General features: G+C 43.6%; 1 protein-coding gene across 1 annotated transcript in view; it reads left to right on the top strand.

Moving 5' to 3' along the window:
- ITPK1 (inositol-tetrakisphosphate 1-kinase) overlaps window positions 1-26,176 on the top strand; it is a 152,668-nt gene extending 126,492 nt beyond the window's left edge. Inside the window, exons 5-10 of the mRNA XM_048485251.1 lie at window positions 9,952-10,050; window positions 11,570-11,610; window positions 14,151-14,316; window positions 18,021-18,088; window positions 19,926-20,088; window positions 23,333-26,176. Of these exons, the coding sequence (XP_048341208.1) occupies window positions 9,952-10,050; window positions 11,570-11,610; window positions 14,151-14,316; window positions 18,021-18,088; window positions 19,926-20,088; window positions 23,333-23,652 (857 nt within the window). The 3' untranslated portion in view covers window positions 23,653-26,176. The remainder of the gene's footprint in view (window positions 1-9,951; window positions 10,051-11,569; window positions 11,611-14,150; window positions 14,317-18,020; window positions 18,089-19,925; window positions 20,089-23,332) is intronic.
- Window positions 26,177-26,432: the final 256 nt, after the last annotated feature.

Raw genomic sequence — 26,432 nt, 5'->3', positions numbered from 1 at the left:
CCTTGTGTAAATCTGTGTATACCAAGGTGCAGATTCAGACCAACACTTGGAATAACAAGGAGGAATAAACTTTCTTAAACAGAAAAAGGATTTTGCTTATGTAGCAGAAAAGAAACCCAATTAAGTTAATCAATCTGCAAGGCAAAATGGAGGTTTACAGAAAATTAAAATGCGTTAACGCAACAGCCCCAAATCTTTCCTTAATAAACTATCTGCTGTATAGAGAAAAACTCAAAGGGGAAAACAAGACAGATGAGTCTGGAGAGAAGGGGGGGGAGGGGGACTGCCCTCAGCAGCCCTAAGACCCAAGCGTCAGGAGCTTGAAACTGATTAGGGCAGGGGTCTGTAACCTGCGGCTCTCCAGATGTTCAAGGACTACAATTGGCCATGCTGGCAGGGGCTGATGGGAATTGTAGTCCATGAACATCTGGAGAGCCGCAGGTTGCAGACCCCTGGATTCGGGGGTGGGGGAGCACAGCAAAGCAGGTCTGTGGAGTAAGGAGGTGAAGTTAGGTATTTGGATGAATCCAAACCATCTGCAAAAAGTGGGGCTGATGGGTAACTATAGCCTTTTGCTAAGAGTGAGAAGGGGAGTGGGTGTTGGCATTAAAATGTATGAGTAATATTTTTATTTATTTTATTGAATTAATATCCTGCCCCATCCCGGAAGGGCTCTGGGCGGGTCAAATTAAAATCCAGTCTCTCCATAGATTAGCAAGTTTGAAAAGAAAGGGGAGTTTTCCTTATTTGTATGAATCGAATCAAAAAAGTTTAATCTTTGTCACAGTGAGCGTTCTTAATCCCTGAGGCGGTTATAAATGTGGAAGTCTCAAGCTAACGTAAATATACATATGGCCCCTTCCGCACACACAGAATAATGCGTTTTCAAACCATTTGCAAGTGGATTTGCAAGTGGATTTTGCTATTTCAAACTGTTTGCAAGTGGATTTTGCTATTCCGCACAGCTTCAAAGAGCATTGAAAGCAGTTTGAAAGTGCATTATTCTGCATGTGCGGAAGGAGCCATAGTTTCTCTTCGCGATAGAGCTGAAACTTTGGATTCTTTGGTATAAAACAACTGGCGTCCTTTATATGTTTCTCTTTCTTTGAAAATAGTTTAATAATTGTACAGTATATTAAAAAATCATGCTGCGGATCCAAGACATAAAGGAAAACTATAGAAAATCCAAAAAGAAGAGCACCCAGAAAAGGTGAAAGTAAAAATCAAGAAAACGGAGGGGTGAAAAAAACAGAAAGAAGCTTCTAAAAGCCAAATGTCTGTCACACACATTACTGATTCTGGGTTGGATCAGAGCTAGTGGGTCCAAACAAAAGACCCAGACCAGTTCGCCTTGGACCAAGTCCTGTCTGTCCTAATGCCAACACCTGCCCAGCAACCGTGTGTGACAGAGCGCTCCCAAAGACTCTGTTCAAAGCGCCATTTTCTCCGGAAGTCCGCCTCCTTTGAATTTTTCTCTCTTGCAATCATTTGTATTAAAAAAATGAATACATTATGACTGGGCCTAGGGGTTGGTGGAGTTGGGCAGTTGCTGAGGGATCTGACCAATTAAACAGAGCCCACCTGTCAAAAACCCCAGTGTAACCATGTTCATTTTCTCTCAGCGCAGAGTCCTAGAAGTTTGGAGGTAATTAATGTTCATTCCAAGTCCTGTGTGAATTGAAAGCTCTGCCCATACTTTCCTGCGGTGGCCCTCATTTTAATTGTCTTCTGTGGAACTTTTTGGGCACAAACTGCTAATTATGCAGCACTGGTCTGTCTCCAGCCGTTGTGAATATTTTGAGGGCTTTGCATGTGGGTGCCTTTAAAGAAAACCTCTCAGCCTGTAACAGGTATTGTACAGTCCCTTGAGTTCATTGTTTGGTCCAGAGCACTGGTTGAAAAAAGGCCTTGTTAACATGCTTTTGTGAAAGCAGTTTCTTGTTTCTCTTGAGCGGAATTGGAACTGCCGCTATTCCAACCTGACCTTTTCCCACTGTGCGGCTCTGGTGGGAAACACTGCTTTCTGAAGGCAAAATGCACGAAACAAATATGAAAAGTGCATCCTTGAAAATGGAGCCATTGCGACTGCTGTCAGTTGAACTGAAAAGGACATTGGCTTAACAAAATTAGTGTTGGTTTGGCAGTAGCTGAATGTTTCCCATCTGTCCAGGTAGAAATCACCTGCTGAACTGATGAATGCAGTAGTGTGCTTTTGTTTTTTGTTTTTAAAAAGCCTAGGTGTAAACCTGTGTGCCAGTTGCAATGCATGACTGGTAGTCCAGTTGTTGTTTTTTTTTTAAAAAGAACATAATGCATTTATGTTGCTATGCAATAGTGACAGTGCTCAAAGGATGGTTTCCTGTAACAAAGTATTTCATTGGATTTCTTTGCTTTAAGCCACCTGAAGACTTGTAATAGCTTTCAGCCTTCTTGCCCAGAGGCTTCCATATTGTGGGAAGCAATATTTTGCTTTTATGGCAGTCTTTGACACCTGTGCCTTCCATTAGTGGGACTGGGGGGGGGGGTGTCTGACTGCTTGCAATGGTTCCCAACCAGTGGTACACAGGAATACTCCAGGCAGAATGGAGGGTTTTCACAACAATTACTAGGAATTACTAGGTCTGCCCTAGTCCTCATGTCCACCTCCATGTGATGTGCTGCCAACCGTATGTGCCACACCCATCTGTAACCTTTTGACGTGCTAGTAGTAACCTTGGATACTCAGTGTTTCTCCCAATCCCCTTTCCTCTGCTCACTAGCAAGTATGTTTGATGTGCCTGCTGACGCTACCTGCTAGGGATTATCCATTAAAGCCACAGGAATAAAATTTACTCTCAATAATATTTAATGTTTATGACCTTAAAACTGTATCCCCTCAAACTGTAAATGGTAAGTATAATAACAGAATCCCTGTAAACATATGTATTTCCATCCTGGAGAAGAATAAGTGTTTTATTTCTACTATGAGACTGTAGTAAAGGGTGGGGAATAACTCTGAATGATAAATAAATAAATATGGGGCTAAGGTTATTTGATACAGTGACTGGGGGATCAGGTTGAGAGACTGGGAGAAAAGGCTGAGAGTCTCTGATCTAGGAAACTCCTTGCAAATTCTGTACTAGCCACTGTACAATATTCTCCCTTCTTCGGCATTGTCCTGCTTGCCGAAGCTGCCCTTCCCAAACACCACAAAAGTGCAAATCACATGTGCACGTGTAGCTCCGCCTGGAGGTTTCTACTCACATAAATTACTAAGCTACATATCAGGGCTAAGTCAGGACCATGCCTTGCCATGTCCAGATCCTGGCCTAGAGTGCAAGGTTTCCAACCTGTGGCCTTTTTTCAACTATTGCTGCTGAAAGATTGAGCTACATCTAGAAATGCAGAAGGAATTGTTCTGCCAGGGAGGCTTCCAGTATTTGTGTCCCACTGTAGGCTTCACAGTGGCATCCGGTTGCCTGTTGGGCAACATGGACCTTGGGCTGATACTTCAAAACAGTTCTTATCTTCTTGGATCAAGCTTGGACTCTCTTGTGACCTTCTGTTTTTTGAAAACCTGTCTTGTCCTGTGGAATCATAGAATCATAGAGTTGGAAGAGACCACAAGGCAGTGGCGTACAGCCCTAGGGACATAGGGTACCCCAGGTCTCTGGGCGCACACCTTTTGGTCTTGTGGGGGGTGCTGGATGGCCCCCCCACGTGACCAAACGGGCAGCCCCTCTTTCCTGCCTTCAAACCGGGCATGAGTTTCCCTCGTGCCTGGCTTGTAGGCAGTGCAGGGGAGCTGGGCAGCCCACCCCTCTTCCCTGCCTGCAAGCTGAGTGAGAGTTTCCGTCGTGCCTGGCTTCTAGGCAGCGAAGAGGGGCTGGAGTCCATCTTGCAAGTAAGTGGGGCTTACTCTCAAGCAAGCCACGCTTACTTACGAGTAAGCAGGGCTCCACATTTGGGGGGGGGGCACGATTTGGCCCAGCACGCCATGCAGGAACACAGAATCAAAGCACTCCCGACATATGTTCATCCAGCCTCTGTTTAAAATCCTCCGAAGAAGGAGACTCCACCTTCTATGGAATCACAGTATTTGTAAAGACAGAGTGGTTGAATTGGGAAGAATTCCTTGAGGGAACAACACTTTGGAAATCCCAGCCCATCTTTCAGCATGTCCGCCATCAGGATCCTCTGTAGCTCGTGAACACTTCAGCAAGCACACCTTTCCCACCCCCTTTAACTGACCCTCAGTTGCTCTCATTATTCCATACATTTCTGGAATATATTTAATCCTCATCCGTCCATTTTTATGGTTGCTATTTCCTTTTCGGTTAGCCCGCAAAATCACACACACCCATCTGCTGCTTACCTAGGGCAGCTCCTTGTACATCAAGATCCCTGCTCCTTTCTGCGGGTAGTTCAGCTGTGCTGTTTCCTTGCAGGGACCAGACCGTTCCTCATTAGATATAGTGCTTCTCTTGGCATTTCACATACGGTAGATGCTTGTTGATGCTTTCAAATTAAAGCCTTTGACATCACAGTGCTTTTAAGGAAATGAATGTTTTCTTAATGCCTTCTGAAGGATTTACATATTTGAGTCATGCTAAGGTACTATTTAGTAAAGTAGTTGTGGACATTACAAAAACAGAGCACGCAGCATTCCCATACGTACACGCAGGAAAGCTCCACTTAATTCCATTTTGTTTATTTGTTTACCAAGCCACTGGTACGAAATGAAAACCAGTGACTCTGTAATAGGAAGAGAAAGTCTAATTTGCTGAATCTCAGAAGCAGTGAACTGTGCATAGGTACATCATGAGCCTCCGATGAACGAATCTCATCATCTCACCTTGTTACTACCTTATGGTTCCTTCTACAGCTTGTTAACTGTGAAAACTACTATTTCTTTCAGTTCCTGCTGTTATGCAGCCAGGGCGAGCCAGAGGCTGGCTGGATAAGGGTCGGTTTACACAAGCCTTGGATTAGTATGACATAACTGGGTCTCCCTTGGATGTTTTTTTGTGGAAGCTGTGAAAAATTTCCTGTCAAATCTTGCCTCTCTCCCCGCCCCCCTTCTGTTTCCCTTGTGTTCCCAAGTCAGTGTTTTCTCCCTCAGTAATAATAGGACGCTCGCTCTCATCCTTAAGCTGGAGATAAAGATGACAGTAATTGGTGACTGCAAGTAGGCCTTTTTTAGCTTAGCTGCTGTGATCTCAAAGCCTGCAGTGTATTCATTTAAACCCGATAAGGCATATTCTGTGACTGTTTGGGTGATATGTTAATTGGAGAAAGAAATTAACATTTTGCAGCCACTGACAGAATTCTGAAGAGAAGTGCTGTAGCCCAGGTATGGCTGCAATCTGCTTCGTATGATGTGAAATCTTACTGGGCTGATTCTGTATGGAGTTGCCTGTGGCTACCGAGTTTGGAGGAAAATGTACTCTGTGTGCGTAAGTCCTCTGGATAAACTGTTCCATGCGTTCCCAGGCAGAGACTTCACTTCGGGTACATGCAATTTGTGTGTCTTACTCCCTTTGTCAAATTGAGATCATTTTCTAATGCCGTCCAGCGATGACTCATGCTCTTAAATGGGTCTCTAGTTCCATCAAAAGCGCTGAGACCAAGTGGATTTAAATCTAGTTTGGACTACTGAATCTGTGGTTCCTTCAGATATTTCCAAGAGGATCTCAATGGTGAGCAAGGCCCCAGTTGGGAGAATCGCCCCTTTCCCTTCCTTCCCCTGCCCTATTTCCTTTCTTTTGATTTCCTCTGCTGGAGCCCCCGTTCAAATTAAACTGCAGATGTCACCAAGAAGCGGGGGCAACTGAGCAGAGATGAGGTTAAAATTTTCTAATGAATTTCTATGTAATGTTTTAAGCTTAACTTTTAATGGTAAAATTTTTAAATTATTTATACTATATCTATTATGTTGTGTTTTTAGGAAGTTGGAAACCACTCTGAACCTGAAAGGGGAAGGATAGTATAAAAATCACATAATAAACAAATGAATGAATGAATTGCATACACTGTTATGTCAGTCAGGAGAGGCATTGGGTAGCTCTAGGAATTACTGGAAACTCTAAGACCGTGGTAGCGAACCTTTGGCACTCCAGATGTTATGGACTACAATTCCCATCAGCCCCTTCCAGCATGGCCAATTGGCCATGCTGGAAGGGGCTGATGGGAATTGTAGTCCATAACATCTGGAGTGCCAAAGGTTCGCCACCACTGTTCTAAGAGTTCTTCTATGTCACCTCCAGGTTTCCCTTGAAAATGATGTAGTGGTGCCCATGATATTGTGGCCTGCTCTTGGCAACCCTTATTTCAACTACCTGCCTCATGTAAACTACAGCATCACTATCCCCTCTCCATCCTATATGTGCATTTGGGTACCATGCTATTGTGACTGAATCAGCTCTCGCAGGCACATGGTGCAAACATACAACCGGTTGTGACCGTGCTTCAGAACAGCCATGCAGAAAGAGGCATGAGCCAATGACATTTGCTACTGACCTGCTTTTTTGATGTGTATGGGTTGAGTTACGACAGTGCTTCAAATCAAGCGTCTAGCACCCCAGTTCTTATTTAATTAGGCAGCAATGGTACAGTGTGTGTGGTGAAAATATGCACTGATGATTCATAATGCTATGCAGAAGGGGAAGGTACACAACCAAGGTGAAAAGGAGAAAACTTGTACCAACCAGGCTACAATAACTATACTTCAAAAATTGTGTCTCCCACAACTCCCACTGGAGTTTACTTGTAAGTAACCAAAATAATTTTTAAGGATTGTAAAATCCTATCCTTATCCTGGTCATTAAAAGCCAGGAGGCTAGTAGACACCAGAGCCCCCGAAGGAGATTCCTCCATGCTATGCAAAAGGGGAAGGTACACAACCAAGGTGAAAAGGAGAAAACTTGTACCAACCAGGCTACAATATTGTAGCCTGGTTGGTACAAGTTTTCTCCTTTTCACCCTGGTGATTCATAAGTCATGAGAATCCTGTATCCCTCTGCCCTCTTTTATTTGTACCAGAAACAAATGGAGGGAGCCGAGGTAGAACCAGACATCCCGCTGAATTTGCATGGCTGACAAGAGTTATTTGTGAACCTCAGGCATATGGGCGGGAACTCAGCCAAGGCTTGAGATGTTCCCATGACTCTCTAAACTAAGGGAGTCCTCAGATTAAACCAACTTCAGGAGCTTTCTTCTGGCAGAAACTCATAAATACTGTAACGCTGTAGCTTTCAGATTCTGATGCTTGGTCTTATCATAGCCGTGAGACAAAAGCTTTGAAGCCTGCGAAACTTTGTTTGGATTTTTTTTTCTTTTTAGATCTAAGTCGGCCTCAAAACATCAGTCTGTTTGCCAGCCTGTGTTTGTACAAGTTATCCAGGCTGCTTCTCCTAAAATTCATTATAATAAGTGAATGGCCTCAGGATCTGAAAACAGCCCTGCCTCTCCCTACCACAGCTGGTGGATTTCATTGTACTCCTCCTGACTCTTAGTCAGTTCTGATTACAATTGGTCGGCCTAAACATGAGCATACACACACACTCTCACAAAACGCAGACTCCACCCCACTGTTAGGAGTTGTCACATGATCAGCGTAAAGTTGGCCCTGCAAGCTCATGGCTCCATATTTTGTGAAAATACAAATTGCCCAGGAAAACCCTAATATCATGTGAATTCTTGGTTGTAGCTTTGTGCTGCTCACACAAGTTGACCAGCACACTATTGGAACCAGATTTAGCAGAACACTGGGGATGTTGTATGCTTCAATCTTACAGTTTGAGATGAACCTTCCAACAGGGTGAGGGATCAGTCATTGGACTGTGTTTTTCTAGGTTTAAGTGAATCATGTGCAGCTGGATGTTGTCAAAATGGATGCCCCTAATTTTCTGTCTTGCTTCTTGTGTCCACTCCAACTGCGTCAGCTTGTTCCACCTTCCCCCTTTCTTCCATGTTTAAGGTTGCTCTGAAATGCAGATTATCTTCATTGAAATTTGACTTACCTGAAGGTGTCAAGACGTAGCCTGATTTGTGCTACCGTGTTTCCCCGAATATAAGACAGTGTCTTATATTAATTTTTGCTCCCAAAGATGTGCCATGTCTTATTTTCAGGGGATGTCTTATTTTTCTGTGTTCTGTTCCTCAGGCATGCTTCCAAACAAAAGCTTTGCTATGTCTTGCTTTCGGGGGATGCCTTATATTTTGCACTTCAGCAAAACCTCTACTATGTCTTATTTTTTGGGGATGTCCTATATTAGGGGAAACAGGGTATACTGCAGTTGTGGTGGTTTGATTTGCAAGTGTCATGGAGAGCCGTGGAAAGTATGTTTGGGACAGATGGCTATGGCTATACTTAGACTGTCTTTCTGGCCTTTCCAGCCCTGAATGTGTGGTTTCCTATAGATTTGTTGCAACTCATTTATTTGAACTGCTTATATCCTGCACTCAAAGTGGACAAGTTCCCTTTTGTATAAGTTAAGACAGTCCATAATACCAATGAAAATAAATTGACAGGATGTCACCAGCAGCAGTCTGTAACAACACTTATATCGGGTGCTGTGTGGTTTCCGGGCTGTATGGCCGTGTTCTAGCAGCATTCTCTCCTGACGTTTCGCCTGCATCTGTGGCTGGCATCTTCAGAGGATCCTCTGAAGATGCCAGGCACAGATGCAGGTGAAACGTCAGGAGAGAATGCTGCTAGAACACAGCCATACAGCCCAGAAACCACACAGCACCCAAGTGATTCCGGCTGTGAAAGCCTTCGACACTACGTTGAACACTTACATCAATAGCAGTAACGAAATAATCAGAACCATGAAATTAGTATATTCATACAAAACCTGAGCAGACAAGAAAACTCATAAATAATCAGACCAGGGGAAGAGGTATTAGTGAAGAGAAAAATCAGCAAGAAACATCTACAAAAATCCAGAATAGTAGAAGTCAACATCTACAAAAATCCAGGTGTTTGTGTGGTACTTAAAGTCCAGAAAGCTCGATGACAGCCAGATTGCTGTGAAGAAGAGGGTGCCAGTTGAGAAGTCTCTATCTTTGGCATTTATCCACCTGAAGCTAGGGTACTTTGTATTGTTGAAGGCTTTCACAGCCGGAATCACTGCGGTGTTGGGGGGTTTCTGGGCTGTATGGCTTGGAAATGCTATTAGAACATGGCCATACAGCCCAGAAACCACACAGCACCCCAGCTAGGGTACTGATGGTCAGTTATGTTTAAGTCAGTAGTAACTGATGGTCAGATTTATGGAAAAAGAGGCCATAATTAAAAAACCTACCTCCACATGGGTTACAGCATTACAGATATTGATCAACACTTTGGATAGGCAGCTAGTGTAAATCTTTTGAAACTGAGATTTCCTATTGTACCTATCAGCAAGAAATTGCCTATTGTACCAGTTAAGGTTTCCAAAGGATCTTCACAGGGTGGTCCAACCAAAATATTTCAGTCAGCCAGCCTGGATGCTGTCAGAGCATGGGTAACTGTGACTGGATCACAGCTGATGCATCAGTTAAACTTAACTAATGGCCTTCATGGATCTGGTTTTATTTATTGGTAGCATTTATAGACAGCTTTTCTCCCAAAATTAGGTGAGGGTCAAGGGTCATGCCCTGTTACAGTAGGACTGTTAACTCTAAACAGTGTAGTTGGGTATCCTATGGTCTCAGTAACTGAAATTCACCTAGGTCCGTGGTGGCGAACCTATGGCACTCCAGATGTTCATGGACTACAATGGCAGGGGCTGATGGGAATTATAGTCCATGAACATCTGGAGTGCCATAGGTTCACTACCACTGACCTAGGTGATTGCTGTTAGGTGGGGCTCCAGTGATAACATTCTGAGAGTTTTCTGTGGGAATAATGGTGTGGTGGTTACTCACAGTGTCACCAACTGGGAAACCAAGATTTTAACTAAATCCCCCATTTTGTCTGTGTTGCAGATGAGAGGATCTGTTCACCACCATTTATGGAACTGACAAGCGCCTGTGGAGAAGACATCTTGCAGCAAATAGAGAAGAGTGGAATAGCCTTCCCATTTAGTACGTAAACAAACATCTAGCCCAAATAAGGGAACTCCTGAGCTGTTTTTCCATTGGAGATGCTGGTTACCAAGGCAGTGTAAAAGAAAAAAAAAGGGGGGGGGGGAGATGGGAATAGCTACTGCAGCACACCCATAAATAATATTGAAAAGTTGAAGTTTTAAAATGTTCCCAAAGTTTTAAAATGTTCCCAAAGTTTATTGTAATATCTCAGAACTATCAGGATTGGTGAGTATTCTTGATTATGGACAGCGGTTGCACATTTGAGCCTGCATGTGTCTAATTTCAAATGCAGGGTTCGCTCAAATGCTCTGATGGTGGACAGTTCAGGTCATAACATTCAGAGCAAACTGTCCAAGTGTAACTGAAGAAGAGTCAGTTACTTTTGCTCATTAAAAAGTAGGTGGTTGCTGCAGTGGAAACAAAGCATTCTTTAAATTGGCAGGAGATGGTGGTACTTCTGCAGCCAGCATGCACCCACAAGCAGGAAAGAGGGACGATGAGGTTTGCATACCAGGTCCCCTGTGGATCATCTGAAGCTTTCTAGCCATACATGACTCACTAAGGGTTGGAATGTCCAGATGACAACCCACCACCACCATTACCACCAAACGGTGCGCAGGACTCACTCTTGTGTGCCGATTGGTGGAAAGGTGGTCCTCCTGACATTCCACCCACTTCCCTGCCTGCCGTCCTCCAACCCAGGAGCAAGCCAGGGCAGGCAGCAGCTTCAAGCTGCACACCGAGGCAGCATTGGGTTGCTGTATCCTGCCTTGCCGGCCCAGGCCAACTCTCCCCACTCCCTTGCCCAGCCTTTCCCAGACCCCAAACAAGCCTCCTGATTCCGTCATCCCGCCACCCCAAGCCTCCCCATTCCACCCTCAACAGCAAGCCCAGTCCAGCAGGAGTTTCGGGGGTGGCTAGGAAACGCAGCGGCTCTTCCACCAGCCCAATCACTCCTCCACCCTCCATCTAGAGCCCATTTTTTACTTTAAAATGGACTTTACTGCTAGTTATTTATATTTACTTAGATAATTATATCATGTTTTTGTACTCAATTGGGAAAGAAAGTGTCTTGAAATATCATTCTCCACCCGCACCCTCTTCATTTTATCCTCTCAACAACCACCCTATAAGGTAGGTTACACTGAAAGAGTGACTGACCCAGGGTCGCCCAGTGAGCAGAATGGGAATTTGAGTCTGGGTCTCCCATTTGGTATAACACTATACTTGATACTTGCTCCCGCTTGCACTGCATTGTAGTCTGCATTGACCTTTATTTATACTGCCTCGGGTCGCTTCTCAGCGTTGTGATTATATGGACGATATTGCATTATGTGGGTGACACTCCGCTATCCAACTCAATCGGAATGAAAGGTGAAAAATGTTGACTCATCAGCAGCTAGTTTTAGCCAGGATTGAACAGCTGCGTTTCAAACCAGGTGTGTTGAATGGCTGTGGAGCATTTTGTTATGCTCAGCTTTCCTCACTCACAGGTTGTGTTTCTGTTTTGTTGTAGTTTGCAAGACAAGAGTGGCCCATGGAACCAACTCTCATGAAGTGAGTACTCACCCAAGACTCTGGGAACTGCCTGATAATGTGCCTGGGTTACTACTTAGAGTAACAAGATTGGGGAGAAACTCTGCCCATGCCTGATTTACTCATAGGAATATAGTAGTAGTTACTGTTAAGCAGTGAACATTCCGAAGCTGGTCTACTCAGAAATAAGCTCCATTTCATTTAGTGGGGCTTTCTGTGAGGAAAATGTTCTTGTGTTGCATCCGTAGCCCCTTAGCCAGAAAGCTGTTAGCACTGCTGTGGCAGTAGATATTTTCTGAAGAAAACAGATGTGGTATGCAAAGAACATGAAAATAGAAAGTCTTAACTATCAGTCAGGGCTGTTTGTTGAAGCTTAAAAATGTTGTTTCTATTTATATAGAATCCCTTAATGTGTGCTCGTTCTTGTTGAGATTTTTCTTCAAGGGTGAATGAGACAATTTAGAAAGCCTTGTTCATTCAAATTTCATCAGGGCTCTGAGGCTAAACTGGGTCAGGGTGATCATCTTGATCCAAACTGTCAGTGTAGCTCTGAATTTTGCATAACAGGTTCACACAGCAGCAAGTCAGAGCTTCGTGTAGCCATTAGTATATTCATTTTTAAAAAAATTTAAACCATTGCAAAGCTGCTCTGGAAGTGAGGGCTCGGGGAGAGGGGTTGATGATGACATTGGCAGTGGCCAGTTGGTGCCTACCACAGCCTGTTGTTTTCAGGTTCAGTCTGAGCCGTGTTGCAAACTGGCAGAAGCTTCCTCTGGGAGGTGGCCCTGTTCTTATTTATTTTTGTACAGCTGTTCTTGCATCCCATAGAAGAATTATGGGCCTAAAACTTCCTAATTAAAAGTCAGGGGAAATGTTTTAAGCCTTACCTTATAAATGACATACATGCTTTCCAACAATGCATGCTCTGTCTCATTCTTTTTTGTCTACTGTGGCTGCTGTTTTTCACAGGTCCAGAAGAGGAAATTTTTATCCCCATTTTCTGTGGTAGTTTTTGAAACAGAAGTGCCACTGTTCCTAGACTTTGCAGGTTACATGAAGTGCTATTAAATAAGGCCCAAAACAACAAGGCAGTCCTTAAAAAGCCAGTTTGACCATTTCTGAACATAGTGGGCTCTAAGGAATGTCAAGAAATGGCTTTCAACTTCCATCTGTCTCTGATTTTGCCTTAAGTGCTCAGTTGCATATTGGCCCTGAGCCTCTGTGACTGGCTTATCTGAAGCTGGTTTTGCACCCTATGAAAGTGCTTCTTCATTTGAAAAGTTTGGGAAATGGGCTAGGCAGCCATATATATTAGACAGCAAGCATGATCATGGTATACTGTCCACAGAAGAGTAACAAGCATACATGTCAGTATATTCCGGTTCACATGCATGCAGAATGGAACTATGATCCGTGGAGCCAAAGATGAAAGAATTCATGGATAACATCCGTGCATGGGGGGAAAAATCTTTAAATTATGCCCCAGTCAGATTCATGTTCATGTCACACATTTCATGTACGATCTTGTGAGAAATAAAGGTAAAGTTTCCCCTTTAGTCGTGTCTGACCCTGGGGTACCACTGTGAGCAGTGATTATATAGGCAACCCTCTTTTGTGGGATAGTTTGCCATTGCTTTCCCCGACTATTCTTTACCTCCTAGCGATGAGCTAGGTACTCATTTATCGACCAAGGAATGGATGGATGGCTGAGTTGGCCATGAGCCAGCTGCCAGGATATCTGACCCACAGGGGGCTTGAACTCCTGACCGTGTGAGTGGCAGTGCAAGCACTTAACCACTACGCCACATGGCTCCTTGTGGGAAATACCCCTGTGATATTAGTATATACATAACAGGCTCGTTTGGGATTAATGTGAGCTGTGACAAAGACAGTTGTTCAGTTGAGTTCATTTAGGATCATTTGACCAGCAGATAAAAACCTGAGAGGACAGTCAGACACAACCAGCAAAGTTACAATTTTGTTACACCAACCAGACAGAGATTTCCACTACTGACTGTACAACAGAATTTCGCCACTTCATAGGAATTAGTAATATCCTTTTCCTCAAGTGAAAAGTTAACAATAAAATCATCAGAATATCTAACAGTTCTGGTCAGCAAGGGCAAAATCAACCAATTTCTAACATCCCAACAAAATTCACAATAAATAGAATGTGGGTAGTCACAGCGGTGGGATGCAAATAATTTAACAACTGATTGTTTACAAGCACCCTTTTAACAACCAGTTCTGGGGAAGGGGTGCAAACCTGCTGAATTCCACCACTGGGTAGTCATTTCAATTGCCTCAGAGTTGCAAAGACACAGTTGGGCTTCTATCGATACACAATGAAGTCACCCCCTCCGCAGAGCCAATGGGAAGACATTAAAACGAGTTCTTGAAAAGGCCCGTTGAAATTTGGAGAAGGAGATGCATGCTAGATTAGGGACAGTGGAAAATCCTCCCTAATTTTTTGGTAATCTATACGGGCTTGGAAGAAGGGTCATCTCATTCTACAACGCAATGTCTGTGAGAGGCAAAGACAAGTGTGGTTTTTTTTTCAGATGGCTATCATATTCAACCAAGAAGGCCTGAAGGCCATAAAGCCCCCATGTGTGATTCAGAGCTTCATCAACCATAATGCCGTCCTCTACAAAGTCTTTGTGGTTGGAGAGTCATACAGTGTGGTGAAGAGGCCATCTCTCAAGAACTTCTCAGATGGCATTTCAGGTAAAGTCTCTTTGAGAGTAGCGTAGGACTGCAAACATCCATCTGAAAGAACACTGTTGATGGTGGGCCAGAAGCAAATGGTGTTTTTGAACAGTGGGGGACCTGTTCTCCATTTTCCATCTCTTTTTGTGTTTGTAGATGGTGGCTGAGAGTCTTTTCATTCCCAGCAAGGGCCAGCGTGGTATAGTGGTTAAGAGCAAGTGGATTCTAATCTGGAGAACCAGATTTGATTCCCCACTCCTCCACCTGAGTGGAAGAGGCTTATCTGGTGAACCAGATGTGTTTCCGCACTCCTACATTCCTGCTGGGTGACCTTGGGCTAGTCACAGTTCTTTAGAGCTCTCTTAGCGCCACCTACCTCATAAGGTGTCTGTTGTGGGGCCAGGAAGGGAAAGGAATTTGTAAGCCACCTTGAGTCTCCTTACAAGAGAGAAAGATGGGATATAAATCCAAACTCCTCCTCCCCTCCTCCTCTTCATCATCATCATCATCATCATCATCATCATCATCATCATTGCTGGTCTTCCTGATTTATTTGTTTGTTTTTAATCATCAATTAATAGATGCAAGGATATTGTTGAAAATACTGGAGAACTTGGTATTGGGAAATGGCACAGACATTAAACTTGCAAGTTCAGTTTACAGATAGGAAATATGAAATCAAAGCGCGGGAGTTTTCAAGTTGAAAATCCTTCTTACTCGTTCATCATCACTTCTTAATCTTTTATTTAAGCTTGACGGGGAGGGTCTGAACTTTCACTACCTTCCAGGCCTCTCAAATCTCTGCAACTTATTTCCTCAGCATGCAGTCCTTGTGCAGAGCTGCATGAAAGTAGGGAACAGTTTTGTGTGTGTGTCAGGATCAGTCGATTGAAACAATAATTCATCTAAAGGCAACCAGTCAAGGCTGGAGAAGGTGGAGCTATTGTCACCAGAAACATCCTTAATGCTGCTTCCATGTTTCCAAGGACTGCCAAATGGAATGACAGTGTTTTCCATGGCAAGATTTCTCCCCTTGCTGCCTTCCTTGAGCTGCTCCTGGACCTCAGAGGGGTAGATGTTTGGGAACAAAGTGACATGTGAAATGGAGGACTGTAGTTCAAGAGAAATAAGCAGAAATCCCCACCCCATGGTCTCTTGTGCAGCTTTTTGCTCCATTTGTAGAAGAGATGGTGCAAAATGGAAGAGGTGAATTCTGCCACCTTCCTCTCTTGCTTGTGCATCATCACCTCCCGGCACTGCTTTGCCTCTTGTTCTTAATGGTTCGGAGAATTGGGGACATAAGGAAAGAAAGAGGAAGACATCAGTCCCACAAAAGCAGAGTGTTCATTGTAGCCAATTCATTGTATCCAAATCCCTGCTTAGCATAGTTGTTTTGGTCATTGCATTGCTAAACCTTTGTTGCTTGGAGGAGAGCATCTCTAATCTTTTGCATTCTACCGTCCAGGTGTCTTGGGTACATGTACATGCTCAGTGGGGGTGCGGTGGGGTGTTATCCCATAGTTACAGAGTATCTGGTTTGAAGTAGTCTACAGAAAAGACATCTGTTTCTTGTAGACTGTACTGCTTTTTCATAGGAAGAAGGATGTAATCTGCATTGAAATGCAAATGTATGGAAATCCTAGATGAAATACTTGTATCCTGTGAAAGATTTCTGTGCGTGCTAGATAGTGTCTGCCATGGAGTGTCCTTCCACTAAAATTGCCATTTGCACAAAATCAGCATTTTTTCCAGTGGAAGCATGCTGTGTGGCGGATACTATTGAACATGCATGGAATCCATTCGTAGTATCCCAAGTCTATGTCTTTATTTTACAGACCTGTGGTTTAAAGAGCCATAGACAGAAAATGCCACCTGAAACAAAAAAGTTAATGCATCTTATCTTCACTTGCTGGAAGAGAGAAATTCCTGCATCGTTTCACCCTGTATCTGTTTCCTGTATCTTCCTTTACTTGACTCAGTTTGGTTCTCTGCTGAACCAAACTATGTAGCTGCTATATGTAGGTGCTTTGATTTGCCCAAAGATCCAAGGTAGAACTCAAGCTGTGTTAAAGGCAAGAAGAGCAGTTTGGTATGGGAGTGTAGAAACAACCAATATTCCAAATACTTATCCAAACTGCAGGCAGCCAGGATGCCTGCCAGCCAGTCTGACCAAACAAGATGCAAAGGGGGATGCTCTGCTGGCCACAGGTCAACCCCACTGGGTCTGACGAATAGTGCGTACTCTCAAGTCTTAACATATAAAACTGTCATCTTGTTGTATGCAGAGCAACACATATGAATGAGTGTGGGGATGAAGTTGGGTGGGATTTTTTTCTCTGAAATTCATTTTTGTCAGGAGGACAATTTTGACTTTTTGAGAAGAGTGGACCATGGAATTGCATCCTTATCTTGGCCAGCATGTGGGAGGGGTGTTCAGGAAATGATTGGCTATTTCTCACAGTTTGAGCTGGATTCCTACTGAGAACCAGCAAGGTGGAGTGGTTAAAAGCACTCTAAGCTGGAGAAGCGGGTTTGGTTCCCCACTCCTCCACATGAGCTGCGGACTCTTGTGCAGCAGTGGCGTAGGAGGTTAAGAGCTCGTGTATCTAATCTGGAGGAACCGGGTTTGATTCCCAGCTCTGCCACCTGAGCTGTGGAGGCTTATCTGGGGAATTCAGATTAGCCTGTGCACTCCCACACACGCCAGCTGGGTGACCTTGGGCTAGTCACAGCTTCTCGGAGCTCTCTCAGCCCCACCTACCTCACAGGGTGTTTGTTGTGAGGGGGAAAGGGAAAGGAGATTGTAAGCCCCTTTGAGTCTCCTGCAGGAGAGAAAGGGGGGATATAAATCCAAACTCTTCTTCTTCTTCTTCTTCTTGTTTGGTGAACTAGATTTGTTTCCTCACTCCGACATATGAAATGTGCTGGGTGACTTTTGGCTAGTGACAGTCCTCTGAGAACTCTTGTGGGAGTTCCTACCTATTGTGGGAAGGGGAAGGAAAAGGAGGTTGTAACCTGCTTCGAGACTCTTTATGGTTGAGAAAAGCGGGATATAAATCCAAACTCCTCTTCTTCTATGTCTTCCCTTCAAGTAAAGGGCAAGTCTTAGGTGTATTGCCATCAAATCACAGTGTAAGGTCCCTTGGAGCAATGGCAGGTTTAGTTAGAGTTACAGTTACAGGGTGTCTCAGGAGCCTATTAGACAGGACTGAGGACATCACTAATTAGGAGCAGCACCCTCGGTTGTGTCTGCAGTAATGTTCCAAAGGAAGAGCCCTCTTCCAGTCTTTGTCCAAGCAAAAAGCACCAAGCTCCATCAATATCATGTTCTCCTGCAGCAATAGACTGTGTCTTGGCATAATGAACTTGGTCATGTTCTTTGTACATGCTGTTTTGCAGCAAGGCTTTCATCTCACCGTCTGCGCTGTGGGTTATTGTGGTACTGATGCTGGAATGGAGCTAGCCCACCTGTAGGCATAATGATAAATTTGGAGATTGTGGATGGCTGATGGAAATGCCCTTTTTAGTTCCTGGACTGCGCTGCCCCCTAGTGTTGGTTTTTCTCAGCGAAAATCCTATTAGTAATCCTATTAGGAATGAAGATGATAATTTAGAATTGAAAAGAAAGCATTTTATGCTATTTATGCTACCACTGTACCTGTATATTCCCAGCTTCCAGAATTACGCTTTAACGCCCTTTTTAATCTTTCTCTCAACTGCAGATCGAGAATCGATATTTTTCAACAGCCACAACGTATCAAAGCCAGAATCCTCTTCAGTCTTAACAGCAGTAAGTGCTACAAGTCTCTTTCTGAAAGACGATTAACTGCTTATCACTGCTACAGTGCAAATAGCAGAGAGATCTCAATGTTCCTTTTCAAAGGATTTCTCAGCTAGAGACAGTTCTTTGCTGGTTTAGCCTGGAAATAAATTTGAAGCTTGCTTCTTTCACAAACTTGCTTGGAGGGCAAGCTGGAGTGCCTTCCAGTTGGAAGATGTATGTAATTTTTACTTACCTACAAGGCTGCTATGAGACATGCAACGAATTAACGTATGTGAAGAGGCTGAACGTTTTAAAGTGCTGTGTTTTATTATTGTTTCTGTTGAACAAGGGCTCACTCAGTCAAACAGGATAGTCTCCAAAATTATTCAGCCTGAGATAGGTTTTCATGGTTATGTAAGAATTTCAGATGCAGGTCATCCTTCTCCTAGTCTTGGCAGACAGAAGCCCCTGCACTATTCAGGTGGAGAGCCAGGGAGGTGTAGTGGTTAAGAGCGATTCTAATCTGGAGAACCCGGTTTGATTCTCCACTCCACCTGGGTGGTGGAGGCTTATCTGGTGAACCAGATGTGTTTCTGCACTCTTACATTCCTGCTGGGTGACCTTGGGCTAGTCACAGTTCTTCGGAACTCTCTCAGCCCCTCCTACTTCACAAGGTGTCTGTTGTGGGGAGAGGAAGGGAAAGGAGTTTGTAGGTCCCCTTGAGTCTCCTTACAGGAGAGAAAGGTGGGGTATAAATCCAAACTCTTCTTCTTAGTAATCATTGGGGTGCATACCAGTGGAATGCATTGTTGGAGAGATTTCTTCCTCTAGTGTCCCAGTGAAGAATTAAGCATGCTTCTCACTAAGCTGTGCTTGGGTTGCACTGCTTGAGCTAGTAACAGCTCACATTAGAAAATGTTCCCTCATTTAAGAAATAATAATCTCTTCATGCAGAAAATAAGCATATTGGAAACATGGGGCCTGATTTGGCTTCCTCCTTATCAAATCAGTTTTCTGTGTTTAGATGTTGTTTTGCAAGAGGCAACATTCAATTGCATGAGTCCCCCTCCCAAGTGGACAACGTGCTTCCTACCACAACAAGAACTAGGCACGGATGCTGTAAAAGTTGCACGAGTTACCCGCTCCAGCATAGGTTTTAATGGGTTTAGTGTTTTAAGTTGTTGATTTTATATTGTTGATTGCTGTTCGGTAGAACAGCCATATTGTGAGCCACCTCGAGCCCTTCGGAGATGAGACGGCCTATAAATTAAATAAATAAATAAATAAATAAATAATCTTGCTTTGCACATTTACTCGTTAGATCCTACTGTGAACAACACATTTTACATAGGATGATTCCTAAAGCGTATAACAGCAAGCATTGTAGTGAGAGCCAGCATGGTGTAGAGCAGGGGTGTCGAACTCGCAGCCCTCCAGATGTTGGCAGGGCATGATGCTGGCAGGGGATGATGAGAACTGTAGTCCATAACATCTGAAGGGCCGCGAGTTTGACACCTGTGGTGTAGAGCATCGGACTTGGATCTGAGAGACTCAGGTTCACATCTCCACTGTGCCATGGAAGCCAATCACTTTCTCTCAACCCCACCTACAGCCCCACCTACCTTACGTAGTTGTTGTAAGGATAAAATGGAGTGGAAAATGTTATCAACCACTTTGATTCTCCGTTAGGGAAAAAACTAAGGCACGAATGAAGTAAATAAATTCCACATATGACGGTGATGATATTTATATAGTCTTTCATATTATTACTGATTAATTAGTTTTTTTTTTATTTGCTGAGGTGATCCATATCCTACAGTTCTTAAATTCGTTATTGTTCCCCTTTCTCTTCTTCTCTTTGTAGCTTGATAAAATAGAAGGCGTGTTTGAGAGGCCAAATGACGAGGTGATCCGAGCGATCTCAAAGGCGCTGCGGCAGGCCCTGGGCGTGTCTCTCTTCGGGATTGACATCATCATTAACAATCAGTCTGGTCAGCACGCTGTGATTGATATCAATGCATTCCCAGGTGAGAACGAGCGGGCTGCTGCAAGCCCTGTAGACTCTGCCCATGGCAGACCTAATTCGATATCTGTTTAGATCCATGCAAAATGGGATGGATGGGTTTTATTTTAATTACCAGCATCTGCAAATTCCACTTTGCTTCTGCCTTCATGAACAGTCAATTTTCCAACAGCTTCTCTATGATCTTTTCTTCTTCCTTTAGCTATAGCTACTGCAGTTTACCTGCTTGCAGCTCTATGACCCACCTTTCTGTGGAGGATTAGCTTTAGCAGGTGATATACTTTGAGTTTACTAAGCACTTGATTTAAAAGGAACTGATAGGAGAGGATGTGAAAGACCTCCTCTCAAGGCCCTGAGGAGCCACTGCCAGTCAGCAGGAGAGGATGAGCTAGAACAGGGGTCTGCAACCTGCTGCTGTTCATGAACTACAATTGGCCATGCTGACAGGGGCTGATGGGAATTGTAGTTCGTGAACATCTGGAGAGCCGCAGACCCCTGAGCTAGAAGTGTCCTTTGGCTGACTCACCATGAGGCAGCTTTGTAGGTATGAGCTGCCCCTTTCTCTCCCCAGAGGCAAAAACCTGTGGAGAATTAATTGCACACAATATTAGTGTTCCACAAAACAGACTGAAACTGTGCTGCTCAATCATGCACACCAGTCAAAGAATATGACCAGTATGGTTGCAGAAAGGACTATCAAGTCACAGCTACTTATGGTCACTTCGTGGAGGGGGTTTACCATTGCCTGTCTCCACGTGGGCTGAAAGTTCTGAGAGAACTGTGACTAGCCCAAGGTCACCCAGCAGGCCTAGTTTTCCATATTAGAGTCAGTTGCTTTTAACCATTTTACCCGGCTGGCTCATATGACTAGTAGATATACTAATTTTTTAAAAAATAAAAGAATGTAACTATAATAATTACCAATTTTAAAAGTGATCTTTAAAGATGTAAAAATAATTTTTAAAGTAGAAAAGTAGAAGTATTAAAGTAGAAAAGTTCTGGAAATTCTGGAACCTTTTCAATAGAATATATCTCACGATCTGCGTAAAAGAAGAATGAGGAAGAAGTTTCAAGATGTGTGTTTACATAAAAGAGTTCAAGATTCTTCTTACTTGAGTGTTTACATATCTCGAGTTCTAGCATATTTAGGTGTAGGGAAATTGGTCCACTCAGTTTTCCCAGATATACATATAACTGAGTGTCAGAGGCGTAACTCCAAAGGGGGGGATGCGCGATGCACCGGGCGTGTGCCCCCTGTGGCGATGTGGGGGGCAGAGGACGTACCAGTGCACCGGGCGCTTTCCCCCCTTGCTACGTCTCTGCTGAGTGTAACAATATTTCTTTGCAGGGAGGCTCTGGTGGAAAATAATATTTTCTACAGCAAGCACGGCATGTGTTCTTTTTCCTTGGGGGAAAAATACTGATTCCCTGAACTGAAATATTCAACAACAAAAAGAACCTTAATTCAGTTTCAGGATATATCTCGCATGTGTTTGGATTAACATTTTTTTGCTGTAGTATCTAAAATGTCCAGGTTTTCCTGTTTTATCCTATGTTTATTTTATTCTGTCGTGAGGATTTATCATTCTCTGGAAAATAACTTTCCTAAAATATTGTAGCTAAAAATGACGTTTATGCTTTCCAACCGTGGCCTTTTAAGAAAATAGGTGTTCTGATTCCCTCAGTTCTTCTTTCCACAGTCAGACTCCCAACAGAGTGGCTATGAAGGTAAACCTTACTTTTACCCACCCAGTCATATGGCAAGACAATTTCCTGCTTCCTCTGTCAGGATCCTCTCAGAATCCATCTGAGGACAGGCTGGCCTGATTGATCCCCTACTTTGCATGATCCCAGTGGCCCTGTAACCCTGAGCAGTTATCTTTCTGCCAGTAAAATAGTTTATTGAACTCCCCTGAATCCACATGATAATTCCTTTGACGAACAGGGTGCTAAAGACCACTAAACTTGTCAAATCTGTGAGGTCAGATGTAATTCGAGACTGGCACAGGTTTGCCGTAGAGGCCATGAAATCCTGAGTCACACCAAAGATCAAGGCCTTGGAATAAATGTTAAAGTCTCCTAGGAGGGCCCCCTCATCAACACCCTGTGCCAGGTTAGACAGGTAGAGAAGCAGCAGGGTTGCCAGCATACTGGTGGGAGCCTGTGGCAGTGGCACCATCAAGGAGCAGCTGGACATTGTGTCTTACATAGGCCGTTTCCGCACAAGCCAAAAAAGCCGGTAAAAGGACAGTAAAAACAGCACCATGGGCGGAGACTTTGCATGGCCGCTGCTGGAGAAACGACGCTGCAACGATGCAGCAGCACTCCAACAGGGCCACAACGGTGTATTCGAAAATTGCTCAACAAGTGGGTCTTTTCAACAATGATGCTCCACAGCCAGCGTCATGAGCATGGTTTCCTTTACCCACCCACTTTGCCTCTTTAAAACCAGTGGTCTAAGCTGTTGTGGGGCTCTTCTACCCGGCCTGGTTACCTTATCCTGTCCAAAGCCCCATCAGTAATCTCTTCACTCCCCATCCACTGAGTTGGAGCTGCTACTGGACCCCTACTGTATTTTTGGGAGTTTAGTGCTAAAATAGCCATTAAATCAGGAGAACTGGTCATGGAAGGTACTGGTTGGTGTGACAATAAGGTGGGGGAGAATGAGCAGAACTCAATAGTTAAATGTGTTTTCAGAGGCTATCCATATTGATCTGCAGTAGAAGAGTTAGAGTCAAGTCCAGCAGCACCTTAAGATACCAATCAGATTTTCAGGGTATGAGCTTTCAAGTTGAACCTCCCATATTGTTACATACCTGCAAAGAAAACTTTGACATTGAAAAGCTTGTACCCTGAAAATCTTGTCGAGTCGCTAAGGTGCTACTGGATTCAAATCTTGCTCTCTTTTTTCTCACCGTCTTGTTGTTCGTCTTATTTTGTTGTTTAGCTCTTGTTTTACTCGCGGAGTGCTTTTTCTATAAAAACATGGGGAAATGCAAACTCACTAAATAACTAATGGCTAGTATTCCTTCACAGTGATCGACGGCAATGAGGTATGACATGCAAACCTGCAAGCAGTGGCCTGCAGTTAATTCAGAGTGAGAGAGTATGTTTAGAAAAGCAGTTTGAATTATTGAATAGTCCCCTTCATGAACCTGCTTTAGGTTAGGAGCGTATGAATCTTTGAAAAGCATGAATGGCCAAGGAGACGGCGGTGCCTAATTTCTTCTCGGTTTCTTTTCTTCTAGGTTACGAGGGTGTCTCAGAATTCTTCACTGACCTTCTCAACCACATAACTGCCGTCCTGCAGGGGCAAGCGCCCGAGGTGTCCCAGCTCAACCGTAGTAAGCACCTGGCCGAACAGACCAGCAGCTTAGCAGGAGAGAGGACATGCTGTGCGAGCAATGGCTGCCGAAGCGTGGCGGGCAAAGACCCCTGGATAGTGGACAGCGAGACCACCCCCTCAGTGAAACTTCAGCACCAGAGACTAGGCTATAACTCGGCAGTGTCCCCGAGCTTTCAGCAGCACTGCGTTGCCACATTGGCAACGAAAGCTTCCTCTCAATAACCCAAACCGGCACCATGGACTGAGGGGGAGGACCCCGGGCCCCTGGATCAAAGCAGGCTGGGTTGGTGATGCAACTACTACTTTAAAAAAAATCTTTATTAGTTCAACATGATTTTTTGAAAAGGAAAAAAAAAATTAGTGATCTGGGTCCACTTCATCAGATTCCTGCTGCAACTTCGTAGTGATTTTACACATGCTTGTGTCTCTGTGTGTGTGTGTGTCTGTCTGTCTGTGTGTGTGCGTGTCTTTTTAAACACTAGACCCCTTAATATGGGAGGATGGGGAGGGGGATTTCAACTTTTTGTTTCGTCTTTGTTTTCCTTTGTAATCATTCGTGACCAGTAAACCTCGCAAAATTGATATGAATTGCATTTGAGAAAATTTTCCAGTTGAAATTCGACAGCCTTTCTTAATGTCCTCTCAGCTCAACCCAAAGAATATGGCAAGAGAGCGCACGGAATGTTCCCTGCAACTCACTGTGCTCAAGAACAGGCCAAGCGTTTTACCCTACTGGCCTCTTTATTCTCCTGGGTTGACTCTCTTCAACAAGGGTGTCCAACTCTGGTGCCCCAGATGTTCGTGGAGTATGATTCCCATCAGCCCCTGCCAGCATGGCCAATTGGCATACTGGCAGGGACTGATGGGAATCATAATCCATGAACATCTGGGGGACCAGAGTTGGACACCCCTGCTCTACAATAATTCCTGATGGGGTAATGTATAAACCCCTGTTGCACTGTCTGGCTGTAACCGAAGACCAGTAGCAAAACCAGGAGTGTTCAAGAGTTTCTTTCCACTGAACTGAGAGTCTTGTACCACCTTGTCCAGTTCCAGCTATTATATCAAAAGTAGCTGGAACTAGTTAAGTCTGTTAAGAGAAAGCTCTGTTATTAAGTTTGAGAACTTCTTCCTGTTTGAAACAATCCCTAAATTATTTGAAAGAAAACATTTTTTTAAATCTCGAATTGTCTAAGCTTTAGTGAAGCAGCTGAACATTTTACATGAGCTTTGGGCCTTTAGGTTCAGCAGAATTGAGTTCCTGTGCTCACAGTGAAGGCATCCAAAGATAATATGTACCCTCCCCCCTTTTTAAGAGAGGGGGAAGGAAGATGTAAATCATGTACGCACGTGGCCAACCCAATGCATTATGTCATAGGGCTGGTATTGGTGAATGCTCATATTCCCCCAGCAGTAATACCAGAACCCCCCCTCCCTCCCAGCTTAAAAAAAAGAATAAACTATCTTAATCCCCCATTGAAGTCCAACATTCTTGAATTTCTGGTCAGGAAGGAGAACGTAGGAAGACCTGGTAAGATCTTGGGACAGAGAAATGGACAAAAAGATTGCCGAGATAATTTCATATGTATTGGCCTGCCCCTTCTAGCTGTGTTCTTGGATTGCCTAGAAGTGTCCATATGGAGGAAAAATGCTTGGCTTGCTGTGTATTTTTAAGGCCTCTATAAAGACTTCACAGTAATTAGTCATTGATATAAACACCCTTTAAAAGTAGGCTGTTTCTGTTCAGAAGTTTCCACGGAGGGGTCATTATCAGACATTCATCTGGGTTTTCTGAATCCGATTTGGATTGCTGCGGTTCTGAATGATGCTTTCTGTTATCGACAGTTGCTGAGAGATCACAGTGAAAATGGCTAGGGATTTAAGTGCACATTTTTAACAAGCATTAGGCAGGAGTGAAAAGTAGGTTGAGCGTGGATTTGCAGAACTCTTTGATACCATAATCCTCTCGCAAGTTCATGATCTTTTCTTTTTTTTTTTAAGATTGTAATCGGAACTTATTTTTCCCCCCAAATCCCTTGTTCTTATGAGCGATGCAGGCTGGAACACAGTTTCCCCCTGACAAGTGATCACCACCCAAAGCTGCTCCCAATATCATTTAAAAAGGTGAAATGTGTAACGTGTTGTGACGTGCTCCACCCCCCGCTCCATCTCATTGGCTGTTGAGACCAATGATGTCATGTTGTACTTTACTAAATATAATGGGGGAGAACAGGGGAAAAGAAACATGGACTAGTTCCAGGCACTGATTACCTTAGAGAGCACCCTATATGATATCACTGGGCTGTGGATTTTCTTTTTTTACTATTAAGCTTTCTGTTTCTTTTCCTCCCACCCCACCCTGCAAAATGAAATGGCAATATTAAATTAAATTTTGAGCTGAGGGAGAGAAAACAAGAAGAGGAGCTATTCTGTTTGTTGTGATTTAGTTAATGGGAGGCATTTCAAAACTAACGATGTTTACATGAATCTGAGTATTGGATCCAATTATGGTGTCTTTTATGTTATTTCCTACTTTTAACAATGAATTTTTTTTTCCTTTACATGGCTGCCTTCTAAATTTTGGTTAGCCTATTTTGCACTGCTTTATTTCTCTGTAATAAAACTACTGAAATATGATTGTGCATTTTATGTTTGTTGGCAAATCATTCTGGTAACTGTTAGTAAGTCTATTTTTTGTGAATTCTCGAAAGTCTTATGGCAAAATCTTATAAAAATACAATCCTGATCTTGGCTCCAACCAGTTTAATTCACCAGTTAGGTCTCCTGCAAAATTTTATGTAATAAGCATTACAGCCGAGTTGACTATGAAACATCTAACTTTTCTCACAGTTTGTTTCCTGAAAAGATCTCAAGTCTCACTGTTCATAGAATCCTAATTCATAAAGGCCTCAAAGAAACAAGGATGTGTGATTGCAAATTGTAGATCCTAACAGAAAAGGAAAATTACATCAGTACAAAATAGTTTTTTTTCATCTTTGAAC

This window comes from Sphaerodactylus townsendi, linkage group LG02, assembly GCF_021028975.2.
Source record: "Sphaerodactylus townsendi isolate TG3544 linkage group LG02, MPM_Stown_v2.3, whole genome shotgun sequence".
NCBI classification, from domain to species: domain Eukaryota; kingdom Metazoa; phylum Chordata; class Lepidosauria; order Squamata; family Sphaerodactylidae; genus Sphaerodactylus; species Sphaerodactylus townsendi.
Note: the sequence above shows the minus strand (reverse complement) of the source record. Positions and strands in the feature narration are given on the sequence as shown.